Source organism: Chaetodon trifascialis, chromosome 21 (assembly GCF_039877785.1).
Source record: "Chaetodon trifascialis isolate fChaTrf1 chromosome 21, fChaTrf1.hap1, whole genome shotgun sequence".
Classification (NCBI taxonomy): domain Eukaryota; kingdom Metazoa; phylum Chordata; class Actinopteri; order Chaetodontiformes; family Chaetodontidae; genus Chaetodon; species Chaetodon trifascialis.
Genome location: NC_092076.1, coordinates 11,945,503 through 11,963,803, shown reverse-complemented (window position 1 = coordinate 11,963,803; position 18,301 = coordinate 11,945,503). Strand labels below are relative to the sequence as shown.

Genomic DNA, 18,301 nt, shown 5'->3' with positions numbered 1-18,301 from the left:
GCCGATGGCTTCATGTGGCCGTGCCCGCCACTTACACTGAGATTCAGTCCGCAGCTGCCCACCATTCACTTTTCATCAACTGGGTGGCAAACACTGATGAGGTCATTGCAATTTAGCCTCTGTAGGAACAAGTGCCCTCTATTTGTCATTCACTCTCATTCATATCAAATGAATGACCAGCATTTGGGAGTGCATACATGTGGATGAAACTCCAAACTAAAAGAATAAGCCCCAGAGAAAATCTGATCTGCACACACTTGAAATATAAGCTTGTTATGCTCCTTATGGCAGATGAGGTCTGCCAAAATATATATATCATGGATACTAGTGGAATTTTCAGCTCTCAAACTAAGACAATGTAGTGCAGTTAATGTGTAAAGTATTTTAAGTGGTCTATCTCTCAAGCAGGAAGTGTAAAAAAGGTCAGTATCACATAAAGGATATTGTTATTGCTCAGCGGGACACACATGAAGGTTAGAAACTTCCTACACTCGTGCGCAGAGACCTGTTAAAAGAGAAGAAACCCACATAAACAACCAAGGCTTTTATTTTGTAATATTCATTTATTGTTCAATAAAAATAGATTTTAAAAAAGTGACGTGATGTCTCCTTCATGACTTCGCCTGATGGATCTGCCAACAGCTCCTTGTAAACGTGGGGCTTTATTTTTTGACTGAAAAGGGAATTTAAACCCCCCTCTTCCCCTTCAGCATAATCTTAATCCTATAACTTCACTGGCCTTTGACCTCTGTAGTGATTCCAGCCCCACATTCACGTCCTTTCACATTTCGGGCAGATACTGTACATTCGTCCCCTGGTCTCGTTTGTCTACGCACATGGTTCGGTTTCTGGTTGTGTGATTTGTTTTTGCAGTTGGCCCTCGTAAAAACCACTTTTAACAATGTGAATAAAGAAGACATCTAAGCGCTAACACAAGAGCTCAAGCCATTAGTAAAACCAATTACAACTTATAACATCACTTCGTCTCAGGACATCTTTATACAGTAGTTACACGTAAGCACATCTTTGAAGGTGTGAGGAAAGTAAACTCTGTAAACACTTTGAGAGACAGCACTGTCCAGTCCCCCGTGGCAGCTTCCACAGCATCCTGTGAACCTGGATTGCTACAGTAACTGAGGTCAGGTCCACTGACTTCACCCTTCAACTCTCCTCTTTTGGACCTTTCTGGTGCTACATATGGAAACGCTACAGGCTATCATAACGGCATGATGTCGCTGAGCCTGGTCAATATTTCATAGCAGAAAAAAGTATTTATCATATGCTGAAAAAAGGTTGATAAAAAAAAAAAAAAACCCAACAGCCTGCGGCTTCTGTGAGTGTGAGATGTGGAGTTCGATGTAAACAGCGTGGTTCTGTTGTACAGTGTGAACAGAGAGACCAAAACTTGGCACAGGTTCCCAAAAATGAGCTAAAAAGGATGGTTTAAACTGTTAAGAGGCTCCCACATGTCCTGCCTGTTTTATTAACATTGTTATCGTTATTATTATTATTATTGTTATCTTACATTATTGTTGGATATTTTATTCTATTTTAGTCTTGTATTATTTTTGCTGTCTGATTTCATTTGCCTTAGCGTAGTGTTATGGTTTGTTAAAACCTTTGACTGAACCCTGTGACTTGCAAGCCCAGAGTCACATTATAATCAGGCCTAAAAGCTAGTGCAACTGCTAGCAAGCTAATACGGTAGCATGTTTTCCTGCCGACAGACTGACAGTTGAAAGGATAACAGACAGACACATTTGTTGAATGTTGATTTGTTGTTTAAGGGGATCCTTGGATGTAGTTTTCAAAATCTTATTAACTACAAGCTGCATTTGCAAGAATGTTGGTAATAGATATAATTTCATCAAAATTCAAACACGTCTCCTCTCCAGCATGGCATGCTTTATTTGCCAGTGTTTTCAGCCATGTTTTAATTTTGGTGGAATTGCATTGAAACACACGCTGGTCTGCATCTCACTGTGTGTGTGTTCTCAAAGTAAGAAACTGTTGCATAGTGGATATAAGGTCATTTTTGGAAGCAGGCTGGCTTGCCACAAGTCTGTAGACTTGTAACTGTTTTCACATTTGAAATGTTTGCATTGAAACGGTCGATTAGCATGGTTTTAGTTTCTTCCTTTACTGCAGAGTTTTACTTGTTTTCCAGCAGTGTGCAGTCTCCATCTTCACTGTTTAACTTCTCCTACAAGTCAGCAAGGCGACTGAAAACTAGCCGAGAGATGGTTTCTCTGTTCTTCATCAGTCACATGACCCCTGCACTGTAGGTTGTAGTGGTTTAGAGTCTCTAAAATATATTTCTAGGCATCTTATAGTTAAAACTTTTCACCTATAGCTTATGCAGAAGCAGTTAGGAGACAGGTTGTTACTTTGCTAACAAACACCGAGCCTCTTAACAACTTCAGTCATCCCTCTCACACTAGCATCCCTTTGGGTGACGCTGCTCTAGACTGACGGGCACCATTTTCTGATGCATCTGGGAATACCACAGAACCAAACACAGCAAAACACTGAACTGGTTTACTTTTAGCACAGCATGACTACAGTACTTTAGATGTACTCAGCACACAATTTTGGAAGGTTTACATGCTTTTTTTCCCATCTATTAGAAAAACAAAAAGAGTATTGCTTGTTTTTTTTCTTCTCTCTGTTGTGAAAATCCAAATTAGCTGGTTTTATTTTGTGTTACTTCACAAAATGACATGATAGCGTTTGTTAGCTACACTACGACTGAGTCTACTATACAGAGGATTTGTGGCTGCAAACAGGAGAAAAGGAGCACCAGAGAGCCAGTGCCAGGTTCTAAAAGATGCAGCCTCCACCCTCCTCCTCTTCCTCCTCCTGCGCTCTCTCTCTTGCTTTCTATCAAGCTCTCTCTCCCTTGCTTGGCTGCTTCACTACCAGATGGTACAGTGGCCAAGAGCAGTTGAGTGACAGGCTGACGGGCCAAATCGTCAGGCCGATTGCGTCCCCAAGCGGAGACGCCAGCCCCCCTCTGCACTTCTCCCTTCCTTCCTGCCCTCTGGGCCGGGTCCAGAGCCCACATCCTGGGAACATGGGGCTGGGCGGCTGCAGCCGACAGCTCTTTGGGAATGACACAATGAGAGAGTTCATAGGAAAAGCCGTGTCCGCGTGTGGCTGGGGAGGAGATGATGCTGCCCATGTCGTTTTGGCAACACGCACGGCCCGATGTGCCGGCGTCAATCATGCCAGAAGTCAAAGTGACGCTCCATTAATCTTGCTCAGCATCATAATCTTTTTCCCAATGATTGCTGACAGCACAAAAACCTCTTTTCTCTTTGTTCCATTTTGTTATTGTTCATTTGGTGTCCATATGAGGGTCTCTGATGTTCATAAAAATGGAAAATGGAAACAGAAGCCTTTCAGATAACAAGAACACAGCAGAAACCATGACAACATGTTAAAGCTGCAGTGGTGGACGGTAGCACCACGGTGAGACAGAAAATAGAGTAGAGTTCAGGAGCCTGTTTGTACAAATGTAAGAGTTCCAGCTTCAGTACACATTTGTTGAAAGAGTATCTGCAAATGGCAGGAGCTCTCAAACGTTTTCTCTTAACTCATTCTGTCTGGAAGTATCACACCGTGGTGGCCCGGCTGTGTTTGAGCGCTAGTGGTGAATACTCCTTAATGCGTACACACAGTTTACCCCTCAGCCAGGGATTTTGGAGCTCCAGGGGACAGAAATCATCCTGAAGCCACTTTTCTCTATTGTCCACAACCAGCACGAGTCCAAAGTGCTTCAACTGTTCAGAGCTGTAGTACACACACTGCTGCTGCTCACCGCCGCTGCTGCTGAGCATGCGCTGAGACACCATGTTCATCTCCTGCACCACCAGCTGAACCATCTCCTGTGCTGATGTTCCTGGAGTTACACAAAGCTGAAACACAGGAGGAGAAGATATCATGTCACAAACACAACAACGGTTTAAAGGTAAATTACTTCAACGTGTCAGAACGTATCTGTACCTTAACGCTGGTCTCCTTCGGCAGGCCTGTGCGGTACTGTGGGTACACTCTGAGCGTGGCGTGACATCTTTTCCTGAGGGCAGCAGATGATGGCGAGGAGAGTCTCTGTGTGCCGCTGTCCTGCGATAACGTACGTGCTGGTGGAAGCTGCGGTCGGCAGCGCTCACATGAGCAACACCGGTCCACCGACGAGGGCCTGTGCCACCTTCGCTGAGGCGAAGTGGATGGCGAGGGGCAAGTGGTGTGGTAGCAGTAAGGCTGGTGGTGGGCTGAGGTGGTGGAAGGGAACTCCAGGCTGCTGGTTCTCACGCAGAAAGCCTGTCTCTTCTCTGTAATGTGCAACAACTCGATCTGCCTGCTGGGCAGGATGAAGTCACTGTCAAACAGTTCTGGAGCCCCCCTTCGCCTTTCCCCTCCACACCGGACTCCTCCCCCTCCGCCACAGCGCTCACCTTCCCTCCCGTGCTGCAGCTCTGAGGCTTGGAGGACATCTGGCGTGGAATCTCTCAGCGCTCCCCCTCCACGTCCACCCCCACTGAGACACAACCCGCCTCCTGAGGTGCTCCCATCACTGCGCAGGAAACCACGGGGCTCCAGCGGCGCAGAGGATGAGAGGGGTGAGGGGGGCAGCAGGTCCAGCTCACGGGGACTCTGAGCACGGCTGGAGTCGTAGTCACTGTCGGTGGTGAGGAAGACCTCAGAGGAGCCTTCCTCATCTGATAGTCCAGCAAAATCTGCAGAATGTGAGAAAAAGGTCACGTTGATGTCTGCATGAGAAAGTAAAGAATTGCCAGTTTGGAAGAAAGAATATTAGAATCTTGTGTGTTGATGTCATTTTTGTGAGTTGCACATAAAATCCTACATTTCCAACAGCATCATAAAACTGACCTGAGTGCTTGCGGCAGGGTTCGGGTGAAGGCATGGGGGAGGGCATGAAGTCTGGCTGGGACGAGGTGGAGGGGGGCTTCTCGGGCATCACTTCCTTGGAGAAGTCAACAATCCAGCTTATGGAGATGCCCCCTGTTGGCTGTTTGTAGCGGGCATACTGCAAGGCGTCCATGATCCACCTCGCATCACGCCACACCTCCTCCATTTGCTGTCATGCAGTCATCAAGATCACAATAATTAATCATGAAAATTTGAATCCATTTCCCACACATACTAACCCACCTAACCTGCATGTATATAAAGTATTGTAGAGTTTATTCAAGCTGTGCAGTCCTTCCATTGTCTTTAAAGGCTGACTGAATGGGTTTACCTGCATGTGTTCCTGGACCTGCTGGTGCTTCTTCTTAGCAGCCAGGAGCTCGGCCTCAGAAAAGGCCTCCCTCAGTGCCTGCTGGGACATGAGGGACTCCAGCTCCAGCAAAGCTGATACTCTGCAGTACTGGCCAATGAAACTGGGGCAATAGGCGTTAAAGTGGACTGTGGGTGAATCCAACAAGAAAAAAGAAATGTATAGCTTTGGAAACAGCAGATGGTGTCAAATATTTGTTTCACATAATGCAGAACATGTGTGATTATTAACCCGTTTCTGCCTAAAATCTGATATACTGACCCAGTTCAAAGATCTGCAGGGGCAGGGTGAGGAAGCCAGAACGGGGGGAGTACGGGTTATTCTGACCAGGAGCGGTGCACACTTCATCTGAAGGAGGCAGGAGGAGCAGGAAGGACACTTTGTCCCCAAACTCCAACACCTCCTGGCTGTAGATACGGAAATCCTGTGCCTAGATGCATAGAGAGACTTGATCTAAGTATCCACTTAAATCTCTTTTTAATACTGTGTATATGCAGTGTTCGTTTTGTTCAGGGTTGGGGTTTCAAAAGGTCACGGTTACAGTGTAGACTGCTGGGCCACCATGAAGTCAGTTTTCACTCATTAAGGTATTTTGAAAGCAGAACTTGAGGCTCCAACTCCAATAGTGGAATGACAAGTATGGAATAAGGCAACTGCATGGTTTGCTGTAATTGGGGGTTACAGCATATCACTAATACACTGTTGGGCTCTTTTGTGGAGCAGGTCAAGAGTAAAAGTATGTAAGTGCGAAAGGCATATTTGTTGCTTTTAAACCTTTTTTAAACACCCATCCTCACTGAAAACAAACATTTCTGGTTTCAGTTCTGCATTCTGATGACAGTCTAATCTATCCATGTGTATGTTAATATATATGTCCATGTAACTGTTAATGGTACATCTTTGCAGGCTGTGAAGTTCTGTATAGTCCTAGATGGAATAGTGGGTGGTAAAACGTCAAAGCCAAATGGACAATGATTGCCACTGTGCTGGAATTCAAACCATGTTCTTTTGCAGAGATCATGTAGAATTAGTGGTCTAACCAGAACTGGCTGATCGTCCATTGGAAGCATTTTCTTTGCTTTGAGCTGTTGCTACTGCCTTCCTCTGGAACTTGGCTGGATAGTTTCTACTGGATTTCATGGTATCAGTCAAAATCAAATAATACTCAAAATAAATTTTTTTGCATTTGGTAATGAAATTACTAAATGGAAATGGTTTCAAATCTCACTATCAAGCCTTGTGTGCTTATGGAGAAAGTTGCGCGCAGTTTCAGATTGACTACGGCCTAACTCGAACCTGATTTCCAGGGACATTGATGTGTGCCATCAGATCCTTGATGGCACTGCGCAGGTCCTGTAGGAGGCGATGTGGAGCACTCTGTACCTCATGGTCCATTTCCAACGACTCCTCCAGAGAGCTGAGAGCTTGCAGCCACTGCCACTCCTCTCTAACACAACACACACGTCGAACACACATTCATAGCAATGCTACAAACAGCGCATCAATACATATCACAGGTATTGTTGTTGTTGTTTTGTTGCACAAATCCCCACCTGGACACGTTGCTATTGTCTCGAATTTTGGTGTGACAGAGGATGTTGGGCAGCTTCTGGGGCACCAGTGCTCTGATCTGCTCCACAGATGTGCACAGCTTCAGGTAGCCCAGGTATAAGCCTGGGGACAACATCTTCTTGCTCCGCCTGTGATAAGCCAGCTTCTCCTGGGAACAGCAGGTGGACAGAGACTAAGTTAGAAGACGGCGCAGTAGTGTCGACTGGGGTTGAACGTGTGGTGACACTGATTCTAATTTTGTCTCCATAAGCATCCTCACATTCATTTAGATTATGTTGTTTTCATGTTTTGCTATTGTTAGTCCTCGAGGGACTTCAGTTTAAAGTTGTTCCAACATGTTCAAAGTGGAAGTCAGCACTGCAGAATAGCCCATCAGCACATTTTTATGGATTTCATCATACAATTTGTTCATAACTGGCCACAAAACAAATATTTCAGTGAAATGTGGTTTTGCCAAAGGGAGTCTCCACCATTGTTTTGGAACCACAAGGCCAAACCAACTTACACTGGAGACAAAACAGCTTTGCAACAATGGTATCAAGTTTACCGGCCTATGTAGACAAAATCAACTTGTGGTCTAGTTCCAGATTGTGGTCGCGCTGAACAAAACAGCCACACAGCATTAGTTACAAAACACAAAACAACAACAATTAGCTAGATTATCATCATCACGCCCACAATGCTGACATTTAAATGCAACTTTCAAATTTCCACCGCCTGAATGAGCAGCTGATTAACATTCATGTTGGGCTGGCATGGATCCAATATTTGACCTGCCATGTGGCATTTTAATGAGTTTGATGGCAAGTCAATTCAGCATGTGTCCTTGCAAAGAAGGTGGCAAATGGAAGAGGAGAGTCATGGTGATTAATGTTGTCTAAATAAAGAATGTCTGCACAAGCAGCACGCATAATTGGAAGCACATTGCAATTTACAGTCCCATTGTTTCAACCTCGTGTTTACTGCTTTTCTGTGAATGAGAGTTTAAGAACATTAGAGTGATACCAATAAATAAATGTTTTCCAGGACCTTTGGTTGATTTTGTTGTTGACAAAGTGCCTTACGCTACACTGTTTCATCTTGCTAAATCTCTGGGTAACAAAAAATGCAAAGAATGATCCTGATAAAAACCACAACCGCTGCTGACAAACCCTCCTGCTATTCCTAACTGCTGTGGAAGCAGCCTGTCTCCAAAACAAAAACAAAAAATAACCAATTTTCCAAAACTAACTTCCAATCGCTGCCCGCCTATTCCTGTGGGACTCACATGGAGTGTGATGAGAAGCATGTCCAAGGCAGTGGGCTCTTCAGGGGACGAGATGGACTTGCGTTGCAGCTGGAGTTTGCAAAGCTGCGTCCAGCGAACCCCATCCAGGTTGGGACAGGCATTCATGTCCTTCAGGAGCACCAGCAGGGCATTACCATGCTTGTCTTTGATTGGCTCAAAATACACCTGACCAAGGTCCTGGGTACCCAGCATTCCCTGAGGAAAGACATCAGAAAATAACTGTACTGCTGCTCTCTGTTTAGAGCAGAAGGATGAAATCAGAGGAGGGTTACCAAGACTGCCAATTTCAATTACAAAACCATAGTTCCAGTAGTTTGTGATGTTGAGGTCAAGTCCTCTGAGCATTGTACTACCTGTAGCTGGGAGACAGCCTGCAGCATCTTGAGTCGAGTCTGTAGAGTACACGAACAGGATGACTGGGAAGGACTGAGACACTGCTGCAGCCAGGGAATCTCCTCCCACAGATACGACACCTGGCAAATAGATAAGATGCACACACACAACTTTTTTTTCAAATACCATCAACTTGTGATCTATTGTTCTGTTTACAGCTGAATTTTACTAAATATTGTACTAATGAGTTTGCCATATGTGATCAATTGTCTGAGAATTATATTGTTGTTGGATGTGTCTTCCTATCTATCTTTTTTACTCTGTTCCTTTCCGTCTGTCAGTCTACCTTAGTAAACCAGAGGAAGTCCTGCATTAGGGAGGTGGAGTAGGAATCTTCAACCTCCACAATCGGAATCTGGTCCTCTGATGTCACCAACACGCTATCATCTCTGTAGAATATGGATGTCAGATAGAGACCTCTGGAAAGTAACACAGAAACAGTACATGTGTCAGAGCAGAAGCACCACAGCACTGAATGGGCAAATATCACAATGGCACATCGCACAACACACCAGGCGTTATTCATCAAGCTTTTTTTTATTTTGCTTTGGTATGATGGACTTGCATCAAAGCTTCTTTTGATTTGCATTTTGCTGAGGGTGCGTTCTCAAACTAAGAAAAATCAAAACAATCACATATTAAAAATGTGATAATTAGACTCAGAGCTTGGTGCTGCCATGCAAACGATCACACAGTCATGGCACACAGTCAGTACCTTATTTAATATTCAGACTGGGATATAATGTGTGCTCTCTTAAATGAATAGCGATTGAAAATATCTGTGCAAAAAGATAATGGACCTTTTCAAGCTTTTAACAAATTTGCTGGTTGGTTGGAAGAGGTGGCGCAGGCTTTTGGACACTGAGTGCTTCCTCCCTTGTGATGGAGCTTTGCACTGTTCTGTGTGGACAAGACAGAGAGAAAAGAAGGGATTTTGTTAATTCCACAGCAACAGAACAATTGAGTTAATTTACTTCTTCTGAATGAATATTCTGACACTCACGGTACTTTAAAGTCAAGGCACCGGTAAGAAACTGTAGTGCGACTGATTGGTCGTCTGATTTTCTCGCTAACGCCAGTGAATACCTCTGGCCTGACAAACTCTGGAAACATCTCTTCCAGTGACAGGCCGTTACCTAATTGACAACCAACCTGACACGTCCAACAACACGGTCGGAGTGGAATGTTTTTCGACATTTCATGCGCTCCAGTGGTGCGGCACCATTTGACAGTCATGCTGGCTGCCAACAGCAGACTATGGGCCTTGAGGGAACCACTAGCTCTCAGATCCCAGAGGGACACTAACTGTGTGTATATGTATGCATGTGTGTGTTTACCTGCATATACTATTGCTGCTGGAGCATGGCATGTCTTGAGCTACAGCCATATGCGTGGAGCCAAGGAGCTGTAGTAATTTGTGTATGTGTGTCTGTATGTGTCTTAACCCTTTGCCACTCACTGACAGGGAGGTCAGTTAAGTCTGTGGGGACATGTTTATTTTTAGTGGGCCTGGAGGGGGTTGGAGGCGAAAGAGGGAGGTGTGTGTATATATATATATATATGTGTGTTTGTGTGGGCGCCTGTTGGTGAGATAACGCACCAACCCAACTCATTAGAAACCTTGAGTCCCAAACCCTTCGCAGATTCCCTCTCCTCCCCTCCCAGGTGATCTTACTCCAGCCCCAGGCCACTTAAAGTCAATAAATCCCCCCATTCAAAACCCGAAAATAACTAATTTTCTCTTCAGGTGGACGAGTTGAGGTGGAGTAAGAAGAAAAAACAGCACCCCTCGACCCCTCTCACCTCCCCAAATTTCTCTTTACTCGCGAGTCTGTTCAGCTCCAGTCCTCCTGGCCTCAGTCCCTGTTTGACACTGAGTAAGACAGACAAGTAGAGCCGACTGCTGGGGTGCCTGTGTTAGTCAAGGCCTCTTTCACAGTTTAATTAATAGTGTTTGGACAAGAGGGAGAATGTGGCGTGGGCTATAAGCCGGGCTGTGACGGGGGTGCGTACATGGACATGTGTGAGAGAGTCAGGGTTGAAAGAGGGAGCATGTACTTGAATATTTGTGTCCGTTCACGTACATGTGTATCTATGTGTGCGCCTGTCTATCTTTATGTGTGTATATGTATGGACAGTAGACAGGACGACTGGTGGGGGTGTGGGGGGTGGGGTGGGGGGCTGGTGGCAGTAGTCAGTGTTAATTTATGCCCTCTCCCGACTCCAGCCCAGGACTCGTCTCTTACAGGAATAACAAACATGACCCCGGGACACGCCACCTTGGCTACCGTGTCTGAACTCTCAAGCTCCATCAGTCGCCGTCTGACGAACCAAGAGCCACTCAATACTGACTATTATATTGCGTCTCGCCTTATTGCAAATATGGTCTGGCCACAGTGGACAATAGTAAGTGGGTGAGTGTGTTTGGGCGTGTGGGTGTGTGACGAAAAAGAGAGACAACTTGCTCAATGCTAAATGCAGTTTGCTGTCATGTAAAAAAGTCAGTGTGGACAGGTTTTGACACTTATGGGACCAGCTTACAGCCAGCAGTGTTTGGGGATATAAACAGGCTGAGTGTGAGAGAAGTTGATCTGCATTTTGTCACAGAGAGAGAGGTATTCAGCAGAGGAAGGGCTGAGTCATGGAAAGACGCATAAGGGGCTGTGGGGTTGTTGAGACAGAGGGGAGGGTATTATTTTTGAGGTGGCACGCCGTCTTAGGGTGTAAGGCCCCCAAAGTAGTTGTCATGCCTGAGATTGTTAAGTGTCTGTCAAGGTGAGATGAAACACGGCAATTAGTGAGACGTGTTACACCTGCGAGCTGAACCATCCATTGCTCATGTTTGTTTACGCCAAGAATATTTCTGAAACATGAACTAGACGGTGGCTAAAAATTTAGATGTGTTTTTTTAACTTGTGATGGGTGTAGTGAAAGCGACAGAGGCTCGGGTTAATGTCAGACGCTCATACCACAGCGAAGGGTGCATTTCACTTCAGCTTGAGCACTTAACCTCAACTGATATATGTACTAAAAATGATCGTAAGATTAGGATCAAGAATATGAGTCTCAAGGCTGTTATTCTACCTCAGAATTTGCTGCGTGTAATTCCAAAGTTAAACCCATTGGCAGTTTAAAACGTCTAGTATGATATAACATGTGTTCATATGTAACTGAATGAGTACATCAATTCACTACCACTGCCAAACTTGGTAGACAAACATGTCAAACAAGGCTCTCTTATTACTGTTTAGTGTTTCAGGTGAACACCCCACTAAATCCCTCAAAAAGTTGTTGTTACCATGGCAGACGCAGTGGCGGTGAGCTTCCTTTATCTGTCCAAGTAGCTGGTCTAGTGCCTCCTTCTGGCCTCTTTGACGTGGAGCACGGCCATCGATATCCCTCCAACCTGAAGACAGAGGTAAGAAAGACATATTAGAGAAGTGACCATGCAATGTTCTGTCTGTCTGTCACGGGTTGGTCATTCCAGCGCTTTGATCCAGACTGAAATATCTCAACAACTATTGGATGGATTATCATGAAATTTGGGAAAAGACAATCATGTTCCCGTCATGTTGAACTGTAATAACGTTAACCTCCCAAGAAGCACCATCAGCAGGTCAAAAGTTTAATTTGTCCAATACTCGGACACTTCTAAAAGTAATAACATTGTCATCAGCCTCAGCTTTGCTTTTAGTGGTAATTAACAAATGTTCGCATGCTAACATGCTAAACTAAGATAACATGATAACACTATAACTACTTGTTAACATGGCCAAGAGCCATGTTTCCATCTCCATACTTTTATGTACATTTTGAAGTATGGTATTAGAAAAGGTTGATGGAAACAACAAAATTCTAAAAATTTACTTCAGGTGGTTTTTGTCTTTTTCTTCTTTTTGGGTTTTATTTCAGATTTGCAACCTCAATTACAGCCATGTGCGACGTAGCATATAACACCAATGTATGACAAAATTATGCTTCTTGTAGCCTAGTTTATTTGCTCCAAACCAGATGTTGGACGGGTGCCCAATTCGCATTTTATCTTTTTTCAACATTGCAAAAGTGTTGATTACTGTCAGTCATTTACTTGTTTTTGTATGTGCAAGCCTTGTAAGATTTATAATATGGACTAGCTGCCCCTGGGGAAACACATAGATTGTGTCCACAGTGGAAAGTTTGATCTCATCAGCATTATTTGGTTTATTAGAAATGAGTGAACCTGGATCTGTGGACTATGAAGCAACAACTTTGGTTAGATGAAAATAAACTGGACTTCATGTTTGAGCTTCTACAGAAAGTTTGTTCATTCGGAGCATGCCTCAAAATCACACTCAGAGTTATGACATGCACAAAATATTCCTTCTTTCAATGATTTTAATTGTGGTAAAAATAGCAGTCATCTCGATTATAGTTGGCTAATGTGACAATTTTACTATAGTATGACCGTACAATGCTGACACACACACCACTGGGACTCTAGGTAAGGTTAGTCTGGGGACTGGGGAGGGGGTTAATCAAATTCTGCTTGGGACCCCAAAAATTTCTTGGGCTGGCCCTATTCCTGAGGCTTCCAATAGTAAGAGTGTGAGGTGTGTGAGACGGCCTGCTTCTCAAACAGGTCTAGTGTGTGTACGATAGGAAACAGCACCCACCCCAGTGTGAGAAAGCTGTGGTTGGCTGACAGACAGACTTACTGAGCACCGCTGCGACTGACTGCTCTGTGCATATTTAGGCTCAGAAAAGTATGCACACACACACGGACACACATGTACCCAGTCACACAGGCATAGGGTGGCTTCTCCAGTGACATAAAGTGAGGAAAGTAACACAACACACATCCCGCTGCGCCTCCAAGAGCAAAACGTACAGTTATTGTGATATGACCTCTGTCTCTGACTGTTTCTGTTCCTCCCTGCGTCTCTTTGTGTTCCTCCTTCCCAGTCATAAAGCCACACTTACAAACACACCATCACAAAAACAATGAAACTTTCTGTTTGCTGTATGACAAACACACACTTTCTCGACGCTCCTCATAGATGACCAGCTCTGCAGAAGACGATCCTTCGGCACCTTCTGCCTTCTGTGTTAGTAAGTCAGCATCCTTGCTTGCTCACTGGAGGATGTGTCAGCGATAACCCGCCCCCTACCACCATCAACCACCCCCCATCACCCCCACCCCAACTCCCTCTCCTGGAGCCCCCCGGAGGGCGCGTGGGGCTGAAACACGGTGAGCTCTATTCCCGGAAAGGTGCCTGTCCCGACAGGACAAGCGGGCCCTTTAATGGGCGTCCACGGCCCGGTATAAGGCCCCCACTGTTGGGGCCGCGCCGCGTGCTACAGCACAGACATGCAAATATTTCCAGTGGTAGGCCCAAATGGAAAACACAAACACGCAACATCGAAATTAGCTCTGAGAGAGGGAGGGAGGGAGGTGGACACTAGAAAAAAAAAGAGAGGGAAAGCCCAGTCTCCTAAAATGAAGACGCACACACACACACACACACACACACACACACACACACACACACACACACACACACACACACACACACACACACACACACACAACACGCATGCTTGCTGAAAAACACGGTGTGCTGATGAGGACAAACATGTTCATGTGTTCCCCAGATGTGCCCGAAGTGTGCCAACACGCACAAAATCACAGTACCTATGTTCACTCTCTTACAGTAAGTCTGTACCAACTGTGCAGACTTTACATGCCGCATGCAAACAGCAAGGATGAAACTCATCTCATAAATCAATACACTGAATTAACTACTTCACACAAATGAATTCCTTTACTGACAAACCACCAAATGGAATCTTGTACTATACAGCCAAACGTAAAAACTATATACAAAAGAAAACATTTCAAAGTCCTCAATGTGGCCTTTGTAACTTATTAGAAAGACTCAAGTATAGATAGGTACATACAGATAGATAGATAGATAGATAGATAGATAGATAGATAGATAGATAGATAGATAGATAGATAGATAGATAGATAGATAGATAGAGAAAGGGAGAGAGAGGGTCAGAGCTGCTGTGGTGAGTCAACACCTCAGCTGTTGTTGCACATGACTTCACGGTTAACTTCTTGGCTGAACCCAGACAGCTTCTTCTGCCAGCCAGCCCCAAACACCATCCTGAGGCTATGGTTACACACACTGACGTCCGCAGAGGGGGTCCCAAAACCCACCCAGCCTGCTGGCCAAGGAGGGTCCAGCTGTCACCCCCCCAATGATGTCAAAGCAACGCCAGAATGACGTTGGAATAACCAAATCGATTGAGTGGATGTGAAATGATGCGATTGTCCAAGTCCCTTTATGTGTGGGAAAGCTCGAGAGAGATTGTATCTCTCACGCACACACATGCACAGACACACGCACACGCGCGCACAGACACACTCACTCACACACACACGCAAGTCCTGTGTTGAAACTATTTTGCACTGGTGTTAATTTAGTGAGGCCGGCCAAAACCCTTCAGGGCTCTTGTTTGGTTGTTAACTTGTTTTGTATTTTGCTTAATGCCAAACACACACATGAACATATACATATGCTTGCACATGATGGAGACTTACTGGAAGGTGCAGCGCAGGCAGGGGTGGAGACTAGTGGAGGTCCCCAGCCCTTCATGTTGTAGGCTGACACCTGGACATAGTAATAGGTCCCCTGTAAGGACAGGACACATAGCAGTTAAGGCAAAAGCTCGCCACACGTATAGTTCACAGCTACAACCCAAAGAACAGCGTCTGTAAACCACATATGTATACATATGTATGTGTGTGGTTCAGTGCATCTGTTTCTCTCTTGTTAGATCCCTGTCTGTCTTCATTTCAGTGTGTGTGTGTGTGCGTGTGTGTGTGTGTTGTGGGTGAAGGGTCTATCTTGAAGCTCTGTCTGTCTCTGTGCCCAGTGTGCAGACAGCAGGCCTCTGTCTCTCCTTTCTCAGCCAGATCAATCAAACCAGCCGCCGACACTTCCTGACCTCGCCTTGACCCCTGTCATGTGACAAGGAGTGAGCTTTGGCTGGCAGCAGGGGTCTTAAAGGGGGTGGGGGGGTGGAGGGGGTGCTCTGTCACACAATAACATGCCCGCTTAAAAATGCCAAACATAAATCAGGTGGCAGGCTACCAAGCTGCTCTTTTTATCATTTTGGAGGCTGTTTTACAACTGTTGCTTATGAATGGTCAAGCGCCACGACTTTCAACAAATAACAAATAAACTGTTTTGTTAGCAGGTCCATTTGGGATTGATGGTGACTACAACTTGTGTGTGGAGTTTGATGTATGTAACAAAGAGGCACATGGGAAATGCCTTCAAATGTCATCTAAGCAAACGCCTCAAGCTTGCATGGAACTAATATCAGGGGCCTTCATGTGGGAGAATAGCTTTTAAATTTTTTATCCATCAGCACCAACAGCTGGAGAAGCGAGAGCTTAGTGGTTCTTTGTGTTGCTTTGTCAGAAATAAACGAGCAGATAATGCATAATTGTATCCTTCTTATCTGGTAGTTCTGAGAGACTCTGGTGAAAATGGTGTGTTGTACAAGGCTGCAGGGATAGGACAATACACACGAGTAAACCCTCACGAGAACTGTAAAATTTATTGTCAGTGGAGCTGCTCCTGGTTAACTTTTGACAGCATCCCATATAAGAGATTTAGTTCAGTTATTTGGGATTTTGGATGGGATTCTTCCGGATTGAATGATCTCACTGAAGAAACTAATTCAACAGACCACCAATAACACAGTGGAGACAGAGATTCTGGCACAACTTACAGATGTGAGTCCAGTGATGTTGCACTGTAGCAGAGTGGTGTCCTCCACCACCATCTCCCCCAGTAAAGGAGTGAGTGAAGGCTCACTGCTCCAGCTCACTGCAGATACACAGAAACAAAATATGTTTTAACTTAGGCATCTTCAATATATACCTTAAAAAATAAATAAATTGGGATCGAATATATTTTAGCTTTAACATCTCATTTAGCACCAGGTCTACATATTGTGATACCAAGCAGTTGTTTCTAAATGTGATTTGGCTGACCTTTGTACTTGGTAACCACAGCAGAGTTGACACACAGAGGTTCCTGGAAGTCCACCCTTAGACTGGTGCGGCTGCTGACAGACAGGCGAACTACACTGGGAGCCTCTGGGGGGTCTGGATAGGCAGACAGACGGAAAGATGGCAAGTAAATAAGTACAGAGACGGACAGGTAAAAAGCAAATGAAGATCCTACACTCCATGTTAAAACCACTATAATGGAGCGAGCACATGCACTTGGCAGCTGACTGTGATGACATCATTTAGTCTTCCTGGTCTGTTGCACAATGCATTGCTCAGTTGCAGAGGTGGAAAACGTTTCAAAAGTGTCAAGTCATGGATGCTTGTGAAATTGAAGCAATTTACAGTCAGTAATGGATGGAAAAGACAACAACGCTGGATTTGTCATCTACCATCTCCACAAATTAATGTCAACTCAAATGACACTCAAAAGAAGCAATGACATCACTGGTTGTGATTGCGAACGTAACTATGTAAACATAAAGAACACTCATCAATTTATCCATCAAACCATGTGAGTGTGTCTAATTACAAAAATTTACCTTTTCTTTTTTTTTATCCAAGTGCAGATTGGTTTGGGTTGAAGGGAGCAGTGTGTGCACGTGAGTGTGTCTGCTTTCAGGGGGTGGTTGACTACTCTGCCACTAAGCGTGTCATGAAATGCCCATAAAAACTAAAGCAGGAATACAGCCGTGTTATGTTTGCGCACACACAGACACACACGGTGTCGTGCACCAGGCTCCCCAGTGTGGAAGCCATTAACTCAGCCCAGACAGCAGAGTAAAAGGGTGCAAAAATGAAAACCCAGGATGTAAGTAACAACCATCAAAGTCATCCCGAAGCCTTACTAGCATGCTCAAAGCCCGTCTGCATGCGCCGTAAGAGTCGGAGCCTCCACTCCCAGGCCTTTAGCTGTCTCTCCCGGTCAGACCCCTCCCGGTCAGCAGGACCCTCGCTTCCAACCTGGGCCTGAAGCTCTGACACCCGCTGCTCTGCCTCCTGCACCAATGTGGCTAAATGCACTGCTCGGCCCTCCAGACTCACAACTAAGAAATGCATGGGAGAGACAGCAAGAGAGAGAAGGTCAGTGCATTCATACTGTATTAAAAGAAGAGTTTCATTACATGTCGGCACATGTTAAAGTGACTCCATTATTTCAAACTACTTTGACATCCACAAAAACGCTTTTATATTCACACACACAAAGAAAGGCAGCTGGTAAATACAGCTCAAAGCTGAGCCGAACTATAAATCTGAGTGCTCTGTTATTCCAACCAAGATTCAAAGGGTCAACACAAAATACTGCAAACTGACGACAGTGAAAATTCTTAATTAAAATAAAATTCTCTTGTATAAGCATCACATTTTTGATAAGAACTGTTAAATCCAGTCAAACTATACCATTGTGGATGTTTTCAGGAACAAAACACGCAACAAAATAATCTATCAGCTCAATTAGAGAAGTAAATAGTGTTGATTTTACTTTTGTCACGTGCCTCATCAATGTGCACAGCTACACTGATACGGCAAGAAACTCTCTGCCTGCAATGTTGCAAATTGCTTTTGCAGATGGCTCTTTTTAATGTCTTTGTTTGCCAAAATGCTGTGCAGATTCCTCAATAAACTTCATTTAACTAAGCAGTCCCTCTTTAGGGATGACATCATCTCGAAAATGACA

General features: G+C 44.7%; 1 protein-coding gene across 2 annotated transcripts in view; it reads right to left on the bottom strand.

The window, feature by feature from the left end:
• Positions 1 to 558: 558 nt before the first annotated feature.
• The window catches only part of ankfn1b (ankyrin repeat and fibronectin type III domain containing 1b), a 107,037-nt gene continuing 89,294 nt past the window's right edge, over positions 559 to 18,301 (bottom strand). For both annotated transcript variants that reach the window (XM_070991349.1, XM_070991350.1), the window contains 17 exons: positions 17,472 to 17,669; positions 16,606 to 16,719; positions 16,341 to 16,438; positions 15,142 to 15,232; positions 11,854 to 11,961; positions 9,356 to 9,455; positions 8,842 to 8,974; positions 8,516 to 8,635; positions 8,142 to 8,357; positions 6,856 to 7,022; positions 6,599 to 6,749; positions 5,564 to 5,732; positions 5,264 to 5,430; positions 4,894 to 5,101; positions 4,006 to 4,739; positions 3,597 to 3,917; positions 559 to 3,558 (listed from right to left, as the gene is read on the bottom strand). In XM_070991349.1, the coding sequence (XP_070847450.1) occupies positions 3,615 to 3,917; positions 4,006 to 4,739; positions 4,894 to 5,101; positions 5,264 to 5,430; positions 5,564 to 5,732; positions 6,599 to 6,749; positions 6,856 to 7,022; positions 8,142 to 8,357; positions 8,516 to 8,635; positions 8,842 to 8,974; positions 9,356 to 9,455; positions 11,854 to 11,961; positions 15,142 to 15,232; positions 16,341 to 16,438; positions 16,606 to 16,719; positions 17,472 to 17,669 (3,077 nt within the window). In that variant the 3' untranslated portion in view covers positions 559 to 3,558; positions 3,597 to 3,614. The remainder of the gene's footprint in view (positions 3,559 to 3,596; positions 3,918 to 4,005; positions 4,740 to 4,893; positions 5,102 to 5,263; positions 5,431 to 5,563; positions 5,733 to 6,598; positions 6,750 to 6,855; positions 7,023 to 8,141; positions 8,358 to 8,515; positions 8,636 to 8,841; positions 8,975 to 9,355; positions 9,456 to 11,853; positions 11,962 to 15,141; positions 15,233 to 16,340; positions 16,439 to 16,605; positions 16,720 to 17,471; positions 17,670 to 18,301) is intronic.